General features: G+C 33.5%; 1 protein-coding gene across 4 annotated transcripts in view; it reads right to left on the reverse strand.

Annotated features, from left to right (window-relative positions):
• Orct (Organic cation transporter) overlaps positions 1–20,283 on the reverse strand; it is an 86,767-nt gene that overhangs the window by 52,671 nt on the left and 13,813 nt on the right. For all 4 annotated transcript variants that reach the window (XM_081768523.1, XM_081768539.1, XM_081768514.1 and 1 more), the window contains exons 2-4: positions 15,834–15,997; positions 13,266–13,494; positions 4,795–4,898 (exon numbers count right to left, since the gene is read on the reverse strand). In XM_081768523.1, coding sequence (XP_081624649.1) covers positions 4,795–4,898; positions 13,266–13,494; positions 15,834–15,976 — 476 coding nt within the window. In that variant the 5' untranslated portion in view covers positions 15,977–15,997. The remainder of the gene's footprint in view (positions 1–4,794; positions 4,899–13,265; positions 13,495–15,833; positions 15,998–20,283) is intronic.

A 20,283-nucleotide genomic window follows, 5' to 3' on the forward strand; every position in this document is an offset into this window, starting at 1 on the left:
TTTACGCTGTTGCATACATACCTGTCGTTTCTCGGTTTTTTTTTTTTTTTTTTTTTTGTCCATGAACTCAAAATCCTGGGCAAGGCTTGCATAAACTTTTCGCCATGCTTTTTGCTTTTCAATTCTGTCCTTGAAAGAGTCTGTTATCTTATCCCATATGCAAGGTCCACAAGTTCAATAAGGGTTAAAATATCGAATGGAAAAATTCCTGCCATCTCTAAAAATCTAAGCAAAACTAGAAAGATACGAATTGCAATAATACACAATCTTTTCATTCAGTCATTGTAGCTAAACTGCAGAACTCTATCAGGGGGTCGATCCCGGTACAAAGGGGAGAGGGAAAACTTGGATACATAGCTTTGGTCTTTGTTTTCAATTGCCATTCCACAAATTATTTTTAAAAAGCGGGGATTTGGGATAGTTTTGGAAATAAGAGAAAAAATCTGCAACAAGTGAAGCATAAAGTCACATCCCTATTGTTGAGATCACAATCAAGAAAATGCCAAATGAGTAACTTGTCCTTGGAGATTTGGAAAGAGTGTTTGATTGTGCTGGTTTCAACAAATATTCTATTCAATCATTGCTTATTGAGTGGAACCGGAAAAAGCGATTTGCACACAATTCTGATGAAAATAAAAGAAAGTAATAATAATCAGGATTTTTTCCATATGCTTATGTTCACAGTGTATCAAACTTTGAAAATTACGCTTAAATTAATTTCCAGAATGTATTAAAACTTAAAAGCATTAATAGATTAAAAAATATACCATCAAAGAGTGTGTGTGTGTGAGAGAGAGAAAAAAACAAAAATAAAAAAGGAGTGGAAAATAATCAAGAAATTGGTTATCTAAATTTCCTATATTCTATTTGGTAATAGTTATTTAGAGGGAAACCAGTACTCTTCAGACTTCCCACATTTTATATTTATTTAATAAAGGGAATTAGCTACTCCGAAACAGGGACTGTAAAAAAATAATAAGCTGTTCCGAAGTTGTTTATAGGACAAAATAATAATAATAATAATAATAATATACAATTGCAATAAAAAAATGGAAACAACAAAATTCCAAACACAAGAAACGAAACAAAAATACACAGCGCCTTGTCACTCACTCTCTTCATCTAACCCGCTGACCGGCCGACATTATCGGTGGCGTGTGCATCCAATCATAAGACAACATTGCCCCCGACAAAATCGGTGTCGGCGGTACCGCCGACAGTATCGGGGGCTTGGCCGACAGCATCTGCGTGTCGGAGGATCGGCCGATAATATCGGTGGCGTGTGCAAGCTACGATTTGAATACAAAGGCGCGTACGCTAACCGCTTAGCCACGGAGGGATCTCAATACAAATGTATTTTAAACATAAAAATATTGATTCTAATCATGTTAAAAAGTCGCGGTGGCTCAGTCGTAGAGCGTTCACCTCTGATGCTAGGAGTCTCGGGTTCAAACCCTGCTCCCGCCAAGTGAACTTTGTGGTGGACAAACACCGTGTGCGTGGGTTTTCTCGGGGTTCTCCCGTTTCCTCCCACTTTCTTCATTCCACCATTTCATTCATTACTCATCATCACCGTCTCCTTTAGCCTAACCGGCATAACCGTAGGACGTAAAACTCAAAATTTCATTTCATTTCATTTCATGTTAAAAAGTATCTGTCATTACTTCTAAGATAAGTCTTACTTCACACAATCTACTCAAAATATATATATATATATATATATATATATATATATATATATATATATATATATATATATATATATATATATATATATATATATATATATATATATTTTTTTTTAATGAAGATATTAATACACTTTCCAGGTAAGTAAGTTTGTGGTAAGCAATGTCATGTTCATGGCGTTTTCTTTGGGTTCTTTTGTTTCCCTCCACGTTATCATTCACTTTTGTTAATCATCTATTCCCTTTAGCCTAAAGGGTGTAATCATAAGCCGTAAAACTAAAAAGTCAACTTCTTTTCCGGTCTACGACCAAAAAAAGTGGAAGAAAAAATACAGTGTACTTAGAAACTTTTCTTTTAATCAGATTATCAGTTATCAAGAAACCACATTTATCTGAATTACATTGTCCCTTGAAAACACGAGACCAAGCATACCAACAAATTGAATCAATTTTGTCTCTATCTTGCTAATCGCAATCAACATATTAATTTAATTCTAGAATAAGTAAATAGAAGATATTTCTCCAAATTACACAGCAGAGCGTGAAATTTAAATTTTAGATGAGTACAACTCTCTATGTCTTTACGATGAGAAAAAACACATGTAAAGAATCGGATGAAATGTCAGCATATATACATTTATTCTTTGTTCTGTTTTATTTGTAGTAAATAACAGTTTTGTACGCCGTGCAATACCTAAATTTCTAACTGTCACTATTAATATAATCTTTGAAGAAGAAAAAAAATAAAAAATGACAAAGTCTTGAATATTATAGACAAATTTCCGTGCATTCGCGATTTTCGAAAATTTCTGACGTATCTATATGTCGAAAACTACTGTTACATTTTAAATCCAATTACCTTATATTGTCCTGCCAGCATGAACTTCTAAAGCCAAATCAACTCTAACTGCTAATACAAGTTAGAGACATCTTTAAAGATAATACATCTTTCCTATTCTTTACGATTTCCTAAAACATTTAATTGCATAGACCCTCATTACTGTGTGTCTTTGTTTGGCGGGTTGGTAACCACGTTTTCGTACGTGTTTTGTTTAAAGTTGTTTACGGAGTGAAGGTTTGCCGAGTAGTACAGGTGTTAGATTAATCACAAATTAATAAAGTAATAATGTGTTTTCGTGCTACAAAGTTAGTGAAAACACAACAGAAACAAAAATGTGCTGACGACTGACTTCAGAAAAAATTTCCAGGTGTGGAATCACCATCATGTCAAGTCATCCTGAACCAATGATTTGAGGCTATAACTTCTGTGTATGATCTACCGTGAAGCGGACGACCACGAACAGTAACGAAATGCAGAAGATACTGAGTTTCTTGTTCAGAGTTGTGTACCTAGCCCGAAGAAGTCTACCAGAAGGTGCGCATGTGACTGGGAATGACACGTACCTATTTAAGGAACAGCTGAGTTAAAAGATTTGAAGATGAAACCTTACCGGCCACAGCTTCTGCATGAATTGCACGAATGTGATTCGGACCGGCATGTTAAGTTCTGTGAGTGGTTTCTCATTTGAAATGAACTGACATAGATTTCTGGAAACGAATTTTGTGGACACATGAGGTCTCATTAAAAATGAACAATTGCGTAAACAGACACAATTATGTTCGTTGGAGTGGTACCAGTCAACACAAAATTGTGACAGAAATGTTAAACATCTCTGGTGTCACTATTTGGGGTGGTATTTGGAGTGGTGGACAATTACACTATGGCAGGCATGTAGCCAAGGGGGGTCCAGAGGGTCCGGACCCCCCCTTCCTTCGAAACCAGAAATGAAAAATTAAGGAAGGATGAAACAAAAAGAAATGAGAAAAAGAAGAATTCGAGTTAAAAATAAAAAGCTACAGCAAGCTTTTGGTTACTCTTTCTTATGAGGAGATATACATTACTTGCAATTCATGGTGGCGAATGAGTGGGATATCCTGGAAAAGTCAGGGAATTTGAAATTTCTGGAAAAGTTACGGAATTCTCAGAATTTCTGTTAGTCAGGAAAATTTCAAGGTTTCGAAAGCATATTGCCTTTCTGTAACAGTGTGGACATTTTTTATAATAACTTTTCGGCATCACTTCTCTACAGTATCAAACATGTTATTGCAGAAACAGTTTTCTACTGATCTTTTAACCTGTCATTTGATCTAGACAGTAGTTGACGGAATAATAAAAAGGAAAAGTTATGTGGAAAGAAACTTCTGCTAACATTTGATTCAGCAGAGAAATGAACGCAGATATTGTAAAATATTTTACAAAACATTATTGGATATGTACTGTTTATAATATGGATATATACTTTCTGTAATAGTTGAGGTCATAATGAAAGGAAAATTGTTATATTTGAATGAACAAAGGAACGAACGTAAATATTGTAAAATCTTTTTCAATACTTTCTTTTATTCTTTTACTCGAGATGTCTTTATACCTTCTTATTAAAATACTTACTAACATATCCTCATTTTATTGTCCTAACAAATCAATATATGTGGCCAGTAAAATAGTTTAGATTGATCGAGCTCCTGGCGTGGTAACCACAATATTTCATGTACCCCCCCCCCCCCCCCCTATTACTAAATCCTGGCTAAATGAGCCAATATATGTTGCCGTAAAGTAGTTTAGAATGATCAAGCCCTTGATGTGATGACCACACTATTTCATGTCACGGACCTCCCCCCTCCTTTACGAAATCCTGGCTACGTGCCTGCACTATGGTGATTGTGATTAGTAATACTAGAATTTTCGTAGTATAACATTTCAAATAAACAGAACCTCTTCCATTGTTTTTGAAATAGTATATAGCATACATAATATTATCCCGATATTTTCCATACCGTTTGTACATATGCACAGCCTACTAACCTACCACTAGTACTTAAACCATATATATATACACAAAGACAGTGTAAAACAACATTACATAAACAGTTTCCAGTTAAATAAACGAACAAAATACAGAATGTATACGGTAAGAAGACATGTTTTTGAAGTAGTGAAGCACAAACATTCAAAATTAAGTGAATTATACAGAATAAATCTTTTCTGAAAAGAACTTCTGTATCAAAAAGTTGTTTGTTTAAATCAAATAATAACTATAATTCCTACCTGTCTGACAAGTCACCGAACAAAAGTGAACCCACAAGCACTCCTGACATAAATACTGCCTGTGCTGTGGCCTCTAGCCAAGATTTCTCACACACTAGGTCCCACTAAAAAATTGGAAAGAGCATAGAAAATTTATTTTCCCTCTAATTAACTAAATATACAAAGGAGCTAATGTTTTAATTTTATGTATAATACACTGTTATGTAAATTAACAAAATTATGTACCTTAGTGTATTGCTCTTTTATTTAATCATCGAACATTTCGATATTATACTGACATCATCTTCCAGACGTGCACTTTGAATTACTAGTTGAGTTGCTGACAACTTATATTTTTGATCTTGTGTCTTCCTCTTCTAACTGGAATACCACTTAACACTCCATATATGTAAATATATAAACAGTCTTCAAACACTAGTGGAGTACTCTAAAGCAGTGGCTCTCATCCTAATTCCTATCACGACTCCCGCTTATCACATCCTCTTGCCAGCGACCTCCTTATAATTTCTGGTTTGTAATAAGCTTGTGTGGAATCTCACGATATCCATCTATTTTTATAATAGTAGAATCCATTTGTATAGTGGATACAATAACAGTAATATATTCCCTACGATGAAAATGCTGGTTCAAGATGGGTATTAAATTCTTCATTGAAGAGGCCATCAAAGTAGTTGATCTGAACCCACTTCTTGACCAACTAATACAATTATCGTGCGACAAATCCTTGCAACTGGTTTTCTGTAACAAAGACTTCGACAAGTTCTGGTTGAAGAAGAGAGAAGAATATCCTGGTCTGGTATCTCCTGCTTTAAAAGCAATAATTCCATTTGCTCAATCGTACCTGTGCGAAAGTGTTTTTTCTTCCATGGTAAGCATTAAAACAGACACAAGAAATTGCTTATCAGTTGAAACTGACTTGATAATGTGCGTCACGAAGATTGACCTGGACATTGCCGCACTAGTGAAATTGCACTGTGCTCAGGTATCTCATTAGCTTCCAATTTTAATTGTATTTCAATATGCAGAATTTGCTGCATGTGTATTTTTCTGGTATTTCAATATGCGGTTCTCATTAGTTTCATATTGAACTCTTTGATTTAAATTGATTTTTAAACAACTCTGCACCTGTTGAAAATGTTTAATAGACATATTTTTTGTTGTTCTTAACAGTATGTATAAAAATAAAAATATGCCTATCAGAACAAAATTTAAAATAATAGTTAAAAATATTTTCCGGTATTAGATTCTATTTATATTTATTTATTCCGCTTATCTTCGCGACCACCATGAAACCCTCTCGCGAAACCCCTAGGGGTTCAGACCCCAGGTTGAGGGACCATGCTTTAAAGAATTTAAATTAATATTAGAAGCACTAATGCGTACATTATAAAGAAATGCATTATTTTCAAATACCACATCGCCATCTTACAATGTTGCCAATACTATTTATGCAGGTCTTAAAAATATGAAAAACTGTTGAGTCAATTTTCAGTATCATAAAGTTATTCGTATTTACTCGAAGTGTTGCTAAGCTTAATAATATAATTCCAGTTTTTATTAAGTAAGTCCTGGTCAAAATTAAGTTTTTTCTTTAGTCTTACTAAAGAAAGATTAGTAAATATGCTTTTCCGATTGCGAATAAGTTCTATGGAGCAAATGTACACTCATGTCCAAAATTATTGTCGCATGTGTATAAATATGTTGTTGTAGGAATATAATTTGATAACGAATTCGCCCGGTATTTCTTATAATGTTAGTATGTGTATAATCGGCAAAGACATGTATATGCCAAATTTCATGTTAAAAGAGCAGTAAATAAGAACAATAAAACGAAAATAAAACTTTCTTGTCCATTTAGCAACATTTTGTATTACTCATTCTAATTTTCGTATTTATAATTCTTTTCCTATGAAATTTATCACAAATATACATTTTCTGATTATACACATAGTATCAGTATTAAAAGTATCTGCAAAAATCATTATCAAATTATATTCTTACAAGATGCGACAATCATTTTGGACATGAGGGTACCTTTTCAATCATGTGGTTTGATGTGGATAATTGTTTGGATGAACCTGACACTACAAGATCATATGCCTAAATTAATTTCAAATTGTTAAAAATGGCTTAAGGATAATAACTGCCGGTGTTTGAAATCTGACGAATTCCTTCACCATTACGTGCAAGGAGGATTATGCGAAGAAACGTTTAGACAAGATTAACATTCAGACTACGAAAAAATTTCTACGAATCCTCTACATGAAATTATTCGGAAGGTTAATACTTTAATAGATGAATCTTCGTTAATTGATGACAAACTAACTAAAAGTCTTCACATAGACACACCCAGCTTACCTCCCATATACGGTTATCAAAATTACACAAAGTTAACATTCCTTTAAGACAAATAATTATGAATAAATACTATCCGACTTACAAAATCGCCAAATGCTAATCAAATATATTTCCTCCAACACAGCCGATGATAGTTATGAACTAAAAATATATATTTATGCGTTAGTAAATCTTAACAAGCTTCAGTTAGCTTCTGTGAATGTAGTAGATAGCTCAATACCTTTAGGTTTAGCTATAACATGTACTCAAAATTGGCTGCGGGAAAATAAATTCAATGATTCGGAAATTTATGAGATAACTTAAAAAATAAATAAATAAAAAAAGTGAATATGTTTACAAACTAATTATTTCCCGTTCGACGATAAATTTACAAACAAGTTGAAGCCTTGGAGATGGGCAGCCCTTTTCTCCGCTCATCGCAAATATTGTCGTGAATCATTTCGAAAACTAAAATATACTAAGTATTGTAAGCCGAAACTTATACATCCATAGAGAAGATAAAAACTCGGGCATTCTACTAAAGGAATTAAATAAGATATATCATACTACAAAATTCACTACAGAATTAGAGGAAAATAAAGTTAATTTCTTAGATATTACTATACTCAGGAAAGAGAATAATTTCTTCACGTATATTTTTAGGAAACCTACCGCATCAAATTTCTATATTCATAAAAAGCCTGCTCATCCGTTCAAGATTAAGAATACTGTTTGGGTGATTTTTTCCTTATATTGTACAGACTAGTTTCTTTTAAAAAATAAACTAGAGGCACAACTACAACAAATTTACAAATTAGGGCTTCTAAATGGTTATTCTAAAATAACGTTGGACAAACAGAAATTACAAACATTACAAATTTACAAACACCATAATGAAGATACTAAGAAAATAAATAATAGTTCTGAAAATTGGATATCCACACCGTTATGGCCTAAATTTTCCTACAGACTTCAGAAAATTGCAAATAAATATGGTTTTAAAGTAGCATTCAAATCTTCATTGAAATTAGAAAGAACTTACGGAGCACAAATAATATTGCGTGAACAATCAAAATTTTTCAGGAATTTACTCTGTGATGGGTCACTGTTTTAAAAACGTACACTGAAATGTCCAAAAAGAATGCAGCAATTACGATTAAAGAACACTTCAGAGGCACTAAATATTGTGATCTTACAGTATTATGTTTATCCAAACATTTATTTGCATCAGAGCACATGATTAAAAAGGTACAACTGCTTCATAGAACTTATTTGTAAATCGAAAAGCATACTTACGAATCTTTCTTTATTAGAAATAAAGAACCGGAACTTAATCTTGACCAGGGCTCACTTAATAAAAAACCAGAATAACATTCTTACGCTTAGCAACACTGAGTAAATACGAATATTTTAATGAAATTTCATACTGGAAATTGGTTCAACAATTTTTCATACTTTTTAAGAACTGCATAAATAGTGTTGGCAACATTGTAAGATGGCGATGTGGTATTTAAAATAATGTACGCATTAGTGTTTTTACCATTAATTTAAATTGCTTTTAGTCTACTCCACTAGTTTTTGAAGAATGTATATGTGGAGTGTTAAAAAGTAGTATTCAGTTGGAAGAAGCAGACACAACATAAAAATTGTAAGTTGTCAGCAACTCAATTAGTAATTGAGAGCTCCTTCGTGGCTAAGCGGTTAGCGTACTAGCCTTTGACGTGGGAGACCCGGGTTCGATTCCCGGCGGGAGCTCATGTGGTTCGGATTCCACGTTAATCAGTAGGTCCACGTCTCATATAGCCTCGCTGCTGAACGGGACGTAAAACTCACAATCAATCAATCAATTAGTAATTGAAGGTACAAGTCTGAAAAAAGATGCCAGTATGACATCAAAATGATCGACAATTAAATAAAACACCACTACGCTAAGTTACAAGATTTTATTAATGCTATATTAATTTACACATAGGAAATGTTAAAAGATGTATCTTCAAAATAATAACGAAATAATAAGCTACTAATGAAACAGAAAATAAGCCAATATCTCTTTGAATAAAAATGTCCAGATATGTGTGTACAAATATATACACTCGTAAAAAACTAGGATCATAAATTTACGTACTTATTAACTTGCATTTATAGTTTATTCACAAGAATTTGACTATTCTGTAAACTATGTTTTCAATGTCAATAGATCTTATCTAAATATTATTATCTATACATAACAATTTATTAATAATATTAAAATGCTCTGTTTTGTTTTATATTAGGTTTTGATTTATTTCACGTCATAAATATGATATTTAAATGTTCGAAAGTCCAGAAACACGGTTTTTAATTTTTTGCGTAACTAATACGTTTACACAATCTAATGCTATTGTATAACCCATGTATCATTTTTTCTATGTAAATACAACTTTACAGAACTTGCTATTTTGTATAACTTCAATAAACTAATCTCTGTAATATGTTAGGGTTTACATATTTGCCTTAAGTATAATAAAGGAAAAGAATCCGTATTTAATGCAACGAATTATTTATAGAGAGTCAGAACAAAAAATTTTCATAAAAGTGATACTTTACAATAATAAAAATTATTCATAAAATTCATCATGTAATTCCCCTATGAGTACCACATTTATAGCTAACAAGCAATACAAAAACTCCACGCCAAAAATTTCAAGATTTTGCTTACTTACCAAATCCTGCATGTTTAAAGTTGAAAGTAGCAAAGGTGATCCATTGACTGGCAATTTCCTGCCACTATACGAGGATATTCCAAAAGTAAGTTTACGACGTATATTTCGCAATTTTCGAGTTGGGAAGGTAGCAACAGTGAAACAATGGCTGTGCGCGAGGTGGCAGACTCATAACAATTTGCATGACAGACAAATGCCCTGTTATTTTTCCAGCAATACGCTATTGGCAATCAAGATTTTCTTTAGCATATTGTCACTGGTACGAAACTAGGGACAGGAACAAAAAGGGAAAACAAGGAGAGGAAGCATTCAGGTTTCCCAAGCAGCAAGAAATTTAAAGTTGTAAAGTCTGCTGGCAAAGTGATGGCTACTGTCTTCTGGGATCAGAAGGGTGTGTTACTGGTCGATTTCTTGAAGAATGGAGCAGCAATCAATGCAGTTGTCTACGGTGCAACATTGGAATGTTTGCACTCGTCGGAAGCATCCTAGATTGCTTCAAAGAATATACTACGATAGTGCTCGAGCACACACTGCCACTGGCAATTAAGAACCTATTCTGATAGTTTTGGTGAGAGTATGTGGAACATGAACCATACAGCCCTAATCTAGTGCCCAGTAATTATCATCTCTTCCCAGCTTTGAAAGAACATCTTGGAGGGCACAGATTCCAAAGTGACGAAGAGGTGCATTGCTTGCTCAATAATCAGGATCCAAATTTTACGAAAGGGGCATCGACAACTCATCTTACAGTTAGACAAATGCCTCAATCGTCTTCAAAAATAAAGTGTTGACTGTGTTCAAAAATAAAGTGTTGACTTAGGCACACAATGTGCATTGGTTTACGTACAACACAATACATTATTATTGCCACATATACCTCGTAAACTTACTATTGGGAGATCCCTCGTAGTGTATTATGTTCTCAACTCAACCGAGAAAACTAGTATGATTTCTTGAAACTGTCAACAACGAGATGCAGACATTTCCAGATACAAGATTTTGTCAGGATATACATGAGAATTTACCTGTATATATTTTCTGACGCCATTAGTAGAAACTCCAAAAATTTTCAGTGTGAACATTTCTCTCGCGTTTGTTGCGAGTAGCCATAGCGGCATCTGATGAAGTAGTTGAGAATGAAATTTGTTGGCGCGAGTTCCGACTGAGTAGTGTACAGAACTCCCAAGCCAATAACCCGCTTTGAGTATGCTACTGTGCAAAGCATTGGTACTGGACTTGTCTGGTCAAGGCGAATTGGTAAAGGATAAAAAAAGCCGCTGATCTGGTATTTCCGGTTATGAGAGATCTTACTGTGTTTGGTGTTTTGGAGAGAAGAAAACAACATACTCAACTTGAACTCAGGAGAACAAGTTTTTTTCACTTACATCACATTAATGACCATTGTCACACATATCAGAAATGTGAAAAGCATTTACTGAAACTCTTTGGGATTGGAATAAATAACACGTTTTATTACGTAAGCATCCGTTTCCTTGCTTTCTGTAAGCTATTAATTGTTTTTAGATATCCCTTGCAAGTTTGTATGTTACGTTGATATTATGCTTGTTACATAACTTTTTAAACTTGATTTATAATTTTGTAACTATGTAGGGATTTTTAAAAAATAATTCTTCGTAGATTATACAGATGAATTATTATTATTTCCTCACATTTTTCTTTTCTCTATATTTATCATGAATGATTTTCCTTTAATATATTATTAGATTAAAGACCGAATGTCCTGAAAACATTTTTCAACAACTAGCATTTAACCAAAAGGATGAACAGACAAACCACGGAATATTGCAAAACAAGTTGTAGTTTTAATTTAATAAATTTATTTTTTAATCTTTCTGTAAACTTTGTAATGAACTCATTGTTTCTCTGCAAACAATATATATTCCTATAAATATTTCTATAATTGTTAAAATATATAATAGTACTTCTTTTAATTAACAAGTTATTACAAGTTATATAGTTTAACAATTAAGATTATTGTTCTTTCATTATGTATGCAATAAACATGGAAAATATATAATAAACTAGGAAGTGAAGAACCGAACAACTACAACTTTTGGTTATTTTTTTTATACTTATTTGTTATTTTTAATTCTTAATGTCATTAGAGATTAATACCCCAAAATTCAGGATGATGATTAGATAGCTCTTGTCACTCTTCATGCTGGAAGAAACAAAATTATGTTCTTTGCAAATGGAATTTTTTAATAATAATAATAATAATAATAATAATAATAATAATAATAATAATAATAATAATAATAATAATAATAATAATAATAATAATAATAATAATGGATTTTAGAGCTCCTTCGTGGTTACGCGGTTAGCATACGCGCCTTTGGTGTATAACACCCGGGTTCGATTCCCGCCGGGAACTCACACGTAGTTCGGAATCCATGTTAATCAGTAGGTTCACGTCTCATGTAATCTCGCTGCTAAAAGGGATGCTAAACTCAAACTCAAGTCAACTCAATAATAGATTTGTTTTCTTTCTTTACTTAAGAAAATCTCAATTGAATACAACGTATTTATAACGATTTTCATACTCCTTTGCAGCCTTCAAAAACAAACCGTGTAACTCGCTGTTGTATCTCTGCGCGAAACAGTGTTTACCGACTGGTGTAGAGGAAAGTTATTTCGTCTGCTTCCCGTAATTATTCTGCTGCAGTACGTGCTTATATTCCTGCGACATGAACTATGATGGCTTTCTACACCGAAGTTCGCTACTCCTTTCTTTCAAGTATCTCTCCATTTGTCCTCACGCTGCTGGGTAGACATCGCAATGCCAATTCTATGTAGGGAGTACGTACGGTCACCCATCTTTCCTCTGACTCAATCAACACTGCTTCACTCAGCTGATCTCACGAAAGGTGGTACTCCAGTGCGGCAAGCGCATTAGTTGATTCACAAAGATTCCTTTCAATATGCGACGATGATGTATACAAAAAGTGCATACCGGTACAGTTAATATTATGTTTTTGCCAGAAAAAATGCTTAAATATGTCTGATATTACAAATCCCTCTTCTTTTGAATCTCTCTCTCTCTCTCTCTTTCTTTCTTTCTTTTTTAATTCTTGTTTCGATATTGTATTGTGACATGCCAAAATAATTGCTATCACATTCACATACAACTTCACAGACCGCTAAGTCCTTTGATTTACTTCAATTTGAGATTCCTCGGTATTAATACAGGCTTAAACCGCGGATTGATTTTTTAAAAGTATTCTTCAATCTATACTAAAACTCCGGGAAAAAAGGAAAACTCATTATCAAAATTATATGCAAAGTAACACTGATGTAGAACAATACATAGGTGAGTTTAATGTTTGTCTCTCTTTTTGTATATATTATATTTATACGATATAATAAAATACCACAATTGTGCTTTATAAGTTCTCGTTTTTAACTTACCTCAATGACGGCACTGCTTTTGTACTTCGTATAATCGTATACCCAATCGTTACATCGAACAGTTCTATTTGCGGGAATTCCATTCGCATAATATGCATCGGTGAAATCTGCATCATACCTTGTGCACATAGATGATTTGTTCGCAGCGGAATCCCATGGTATAGACATATTCCATACATTTTCATCCAGCGTATACACAGCATCTTCTCCTTCATAAGGAAGCTTACATCTTTAAAAGAAAAAACAGAAGAAGAAATCAATTTAAGTAACATGATGACACAATTATAGAAATCAATCAATATTGTTAAATAAAAGTTGTTAATGACATTAACATTACCTATAGTTAATTGTAATGTTGTGTTGATGGGAGTGTTAATAAATCAAGTGTTGATAATTTTCACATTATAAATCAACATTCACTATGCAACTTTATTTATGGAAGCTTTAAGTGACACTCTTCTTGATGTGAATTTTATCACGGATAATAATAATAATAATTTAGCGCAAAGATTATAGTTTAGACGAGACGTAGGCCATATAGAACTTTTCGGTCCGTATCTAAGGAGAAAATGAGAAGGTTTCAACAGGGAATCGGTAGTTTCAAATTTATGAAATGAAAAAAAAAAAAAAAAAAAAAAAAAAACGAATTTTTAATGTCAGGAGGGACCGTGGTGGTTCAGTGGTAGAGCGTTTACCTCTGGTGCATGGGATCCTTGGTTCAATCCCAGCTCGCGCCAAGTGAACTTTGTGGTAGGCAAACACCGTGTGCGTGGCTTTTTATCTGGGTTCTCCTGTTTCCTCCCACTTTCTTCATTCCACCGTTTCATTCACTTCTCATCTTCACCTTCTCCTTTAGCCTAGCTGGCATAACCATGGAACGTGAAACTTAAAGATTTCATTTCATTTCTCATGTCAGGAAACTCGGTATGTTACCATATCTAAAAACAAATCGACATACACATACAACCTGGACAAAATACTGTGGAGGTGAGTGGGTGGGATGAGGGGAGTGACATGTAAAAATATTCGGATACGACTAATATTAGTGTGAAATCCATAGTCCTCGGGGTTGCTGAGATGAATAGTAACATTTCTGATGCCATCTAATGCCAAGTTCTGCACTTATCTGCGTACGGTGGAGAATGAAAAACAAAATGTCCAAACTGACTGAGATTACTGTAAAAGTCAGTTTTCCGGGTCGTTAAGCTGACTGGTGTGGTGACAATCCCAATGACATTTAAAAACTGCTTTAGTCAAGAACGTGGATTTCAGCTGGTCCTGGAATTAACAGGTGATCGACAGCGTTTCTCGTGGTTCTTTATTTTATTAAATATTCCCGATATTATATAAATGTCTCCACTCTTGATGAACGTACAAAGGATCCAGAAAGTTCTATCGTTGATGTCAGACATGGTCCACAATCATTCAGACAGGGAAATACGAAATCTACAACGTAATACGAGCACTTTTTCCAATCTTTTAGCGCTTAATTTACATGCTCATTAGATTAGGATGTCGATTACGCTGATGATCTTCGATTACAAAATATGTTCGTAATAGTCGTCTGCTGATATAGCCCAAGGTTTTATACATTGATAGAGTAGTCTGATGAGCAGTACTGCGTCCGTTAGCTCGCGCGAATCGTCACATCCGCGCTCATCTACAGCATTAATTTTTGGTTATTCTTTATAATTAGCACATTGACCATTTTGTCATAAATCGTTGTGCACTCACTCCTTTAGAGGTCAGGCTGAATCTTTGAAACTCAGGAGCATGAACTTATAACAAAACAGTTTTCAGTTAGTGATACAATCCAATTGTAAAAGAAGAGAAAAATCTTATCTTAGCATTTGACCTCTACTGTGGGCTGAATTTTCGTTGCTTAAGCTGCAACCATCAGTGGAGCCTTAGCTAAAATTAGTTGAGGATTTATTGCTAGAAACACTGGAAACTTATTCCAGAACAGTTATTTCTTCTCCTTTACTTACCTATAATACATACTCTATCTGGAACATATTCATATATGGTAACAATTCATATAGGTAAAGAAATTGCATATGACCGGTTTTATGAGGGCAAAAAGAAAACAGCGGACTGGAAGTAAAGGAAGCCAGAAATAAAGATACAGTGAACATATACACTGACGATGCATGATTACAGACATTCACAGCCTATATAGGCACGTTTCATATTATCATAATAAACGAATAACTAAATGAAATATATATATATATATATATATATATATATATATATATATATATATATATATATATATATATATATATATATATATATATATATATTCTATAATATTATATATATATATATATATATATATATATATATATATATATATATAATATAGAATATATAATATAGAATATATAATATAGAATATATAATGTATTATATACACCCCACCACCACCAACTACAATTATTATTATTAGTAGTAGTGTTACTACTACTACTACTACTAATAATAATAATAATAATATAAAATACAAATTATACATTCTCTCCAATAATAAACATAGATATTATAAAACTAGTGCTTTTATCTCACCTATGATCAACTTTCGCTCCAAGAAATACCCATGCTAACTTATGAAGGGCACAGGATATAGCAGGAAGACATAAGAGCAAATATATTCGTTTCTGATATCGGCCAAACTCTCCCAAATGGACCAAGACATCATCATATGTCATAGCTATCTAGGCAGATAGTATCTGTAATGAAATATAACCCATTAATTGGGAATATCATGTAGAAGAAACAGTGGTACTTACACAGAGTCACTAGGAAGCGTAAATCATTGATTTAATTTAAGCGGGATAAACCTATACTTATACATTAATACCTGGTGTTACTTGCATTTTTTTTCTCCGTTTTGGATTCTACTTAGCAGTCGATGGACTTCAGGACTTACTTGAATTGAACACATGAATAATTTAAACAGGGATTCCCTTTCTAAAGTGAGCAGTGGAAGAACTTGACAAGTAGGTTAATAGATTCGGGTTTATTATAATCATTAGCTGTAAATAGCCACCTTGACAAATTTACTAATGATGTAATTTATAATTTTATATACACGATATAATTCTGTCACAGTGGATATATCATAGCCACTTTTCTGTTTTTGTCTTCCTTTTTTAATTTTTCCCCTCCCTATCCGATGATTCATTTAACGAAAGTTCTTATAATGTATCTTTTTTAGTGTTGTGTGATAATGTTTTCACTATTTACAGTAAGTAATCTGTTTTCAAATACCAATATATAAACAGAAAATAACAAAACCATTATCACTAAGTACAAAATAAATCACAAGCTTTTTGACTAATGCTTCATCAAACGGGGAAGGGAAGAACTACAAATTAACTGACAGTACCGCTTAAGAAACCCTGAGTTAATCGTCGCAGAAAAAAAAGGACGCCACTGGATCTTATTCTTGACCAACTAATCCAGTTGAGACTGATAACCCTACTTACCCGAAGTCTTGTTTTACATTATCGTTCCAGGTTTTACGCCCAGATGTCTCTTATCCAACTATGTTACAAATTAAAAGAATCCTATCAAACTTCAGGAAATGGAACAGAATTTGTACCAATTTGTGTATTATTTAAATTGATTTTTCAGGTTCATCATCGAACATATCGTACAATACATACCAAAAATGGGACAAAGAGAGAATCTTATGTTGGTAATTCTAAAGCATAATTTGTTGCTATTTGTTCACTATGATCCATAATTCGTTCACGTTTATTAATGGGGAGAGCGTCTCACAAGGTGGGTGAGACTGTCCAACACAAGATGGTGGGACCAATTTCACCTTGCGTACTTAGCGTCATAGAATCAACCATAATCTGTTCACTATATCCCATGCTTTGATTACGCTTATTCATAGAGAGAGCGTCCAACACATATCCAATGTCGCGCAGTCAATCCAAACCACAACTAATAATTAGGTCAAAATGTGTTTCATTTTGTTCACTAGGTCCTATAATTTGTTCACCTCTGCTTGTACGAAAAATAAAATCATTCAATTTTATGTCCTACGATTACGCCGTGTGCTAATTTGTTTTATGGAAAAAGTGGTAACAGGTTCATGGGGCTAACTTTACGTTTGCATATCAATGTCACAGAATCTATTGAAATCACCACCTATAATTAAGTTATAAATTGTTTCAACATAATTTGTTTACCCTTGTTTAATAGAGGAAGCGCCTAATAAGTGGGTGTTCGTGAGGTTTTCTATGGTTTTTAGAATTTGTAATATATATTTCTGTTCTTCCTTAAATTTACGATAAAATGTACATTGTATCCCAACATAAGTCAACTAATAATGAACAAATTACGATGTTACTATTTAGTGAGATTTCATACGGTTTTTTGATTTTGAACTTTGAAATTCTGTCACTGTCCCGAATTTACCATTAAATGTTCACTATGTTCCAATATAAGGCTGAACAAATAATGAGGCATACTGAACAAATTACCTAAATCTTGGTAGTAGTACGGGTTGATTCTGCGACATTGAGTACGCAAGTGTGAAGTTGGTACCATCAACTAGTTTTGGTCTCTTTCTCTCGGTAAAGAACACTGAACAAATTATGACCTAATTATTATAGTATCTAATTTTTAAATATCGAATATGGAGGGGTCAACTTCCCATAGCTGGTTTATCTCCACTTCAAGCTTGCTCAAAATCGGCTGAGTTCTGTAGATCGCGTACGATATACACTGTTTTTACAACTGATCGTTTAAAAAAAAAAAAAAAAAAAAAACTCAATTTAAAGATGATAAAGAAGTGAGTATTGTTTCACAGTGTTAAACTAAGACTTCCAAACTATGCGAATTCAATTCTCAAAGCAGGGTTGGCAAAAACCATGGTTTTTATTTAAAAACCAAAAAAAAAAACGGTTTTTTTGGTTTAAACCAGGTTTTTTTGGTTTAAACCAGGTTTATTTGGTTTAAATAATTTGCTCTATATATTCATATCATATATGGAGAGAAATAAGTTTGTTTCGCCTTAATGTTATTATGCAACAACCGGGTTATGCTGGAAGGGGTCACATAAGCTTAAAGCGGAATAAAAACCGCTTCTCGAGTTATATCCGAGAGAAATTGTCCTCCATTTGAACTCTGAACCAGGACTAATTGGCCACAAATGCGATACATCTGCCGACTCACTCACGAAGGAATCCTGATAAAAATACGTTGTACTGATCTTTACATGCTTCTTAATATAACTGTCAAGAGTCATTTCAGAAGGACAAAAAGATAAACAGTTGCACAAGTGAAACCATTATACAGAATTACATATGGATAATTTCAAAGTACTGCGGAGTACAGGAGAACAAATTTAGTTCAAGTTAGTTAACAACGACTTTTATTGGTCCAAATTAAAGAAATACAACGACTTAATTTGCATATAAGTAAGAAAAGTGAATAAAGATACGAATTATTTGAGTCCACTTTGGCTCAGACTCATTTATACATAAATAGATACCAAAGATACTTCTCATTTTACTAAATGCCTCTCGTGGGGTCTGTATGACCCTCCCCCCCCTCCCACACACAAAGTACGGCATTTCGATGTATTTTATCAATAGTAAACATTGAAACGAAACAATATTTAGAATTTTTCTTTGATTGCAATTACATAACAATAACAACTACAAAAAATCACAAAACAAACATTTATAAACTTATGCAAAAAAAAAGTTGCTTTTGTAGTATAATCTTTTTGAGTAATGAATGGGGAATTTAGGTCTGAATATAATACGAATAATATACGAGAGTGAAACGTGCTAACCCACAAATGTGTGTTCATCAAGATTTTACAAACACTTACACTTTTACGAACATTTTTCGTTTTTTGGTTTAAACCACTTGTTTTTTTTTGAAAAAACCAGCTGGTTTAAACCATGGTTTAAACCACCTTGGTTTAAACCAGCCAACCCTGTCTCAAAGTAATGCATTTATAAGTATTGATTGCAACAAACTAATGAAATCAAAAATAGAACGTGTTCCTCGGACGATGAATACGTATCAAGAAGCCATTACTTGCTATCCCTTATTGTCATTAACCTATGATGATAAAGCTTCAAATCAAAGATCGTTTATTTCAGCTACTTTCTATTCGAATAGAGGGCCAAGTGAGAATATTCTTGGGACACTAAATCCATTGCAAAATGCCACTTTTTGCTATCTTTTACCGTTCTTGTTCAATCCGGAATATTGAAACCAGAAATAATGGTAAATTTGAACCACTCCAGGCTTTGAAAAAGTGTTGTGGATAGCCGTGGTATGTTACTTTGAGCAGCTGAATCATTTGCAAGAAACGCTTCTTGCTATCTACAAACATTCGAACCGGAAATGGCTAATTTTAACCTCTTCTGGTTTGAATAGAGCTTCAACGGAGGAAGTGAACCTATTCTTAGGATTCTGAATAGATTGCAAAAAGCCGTAACTTGATAGCATTTACTGCTTTTGCTCTACGGAAATCAAGGTTAAAACCGAAAGTAATAGTACATTTGAATCACTTTCGCTTTTGATAAAGTGTTCTAAATACTCATATGTTGTCTTGAGACGCTGAATCGCTTGCAAAAAGCCGCTTCTCACTATCTGTTACCATTTTCGTTTTATGGCGATAAACGTTGTAACGTTTATGGCGATATTCAGAGAGCAAAAAATGTAAGCGGTTCTTTGCAATCGATTCAGCCTCCCAAGAATAGGGTCTATCTCCTCTCTTAGCCCTCTATTCAAATCGGAAGTGGTTCAAATTAACGATTCCGAGTTTCAATCTTTATCACAAAAAAAAAAAAACAAAAACAATTAGGGACAATGAGTAATGGCTTCTTAATATGGATTCAGCATGCAAAGAACAACTCTATCTTTGATCGTATAAATTTTTGCAACCAGTATTTATAGATGTACTATTTCAAATTTGAGTACTAGATTCGCACAGTTTGGAAGTCTAGCATAGTTTCACGCTGTGAAACGAAACTCACTT

The sequence above is a fragment of the Thermobia domestica genome, chromosome 1 (assembly GCF_964235325.1).
Source record: "Thermobia domestica chromosome 1, izTheDome1.hap1.1, whole genome shotgun sequence".
Taxonomy (NCBI): domain Eukaryota; kingdom Metazoa; phylum Arthropoda; class Insecta; order Zygentoma; family Lepismatidae; genus Thermobia; species Thermobia domestica.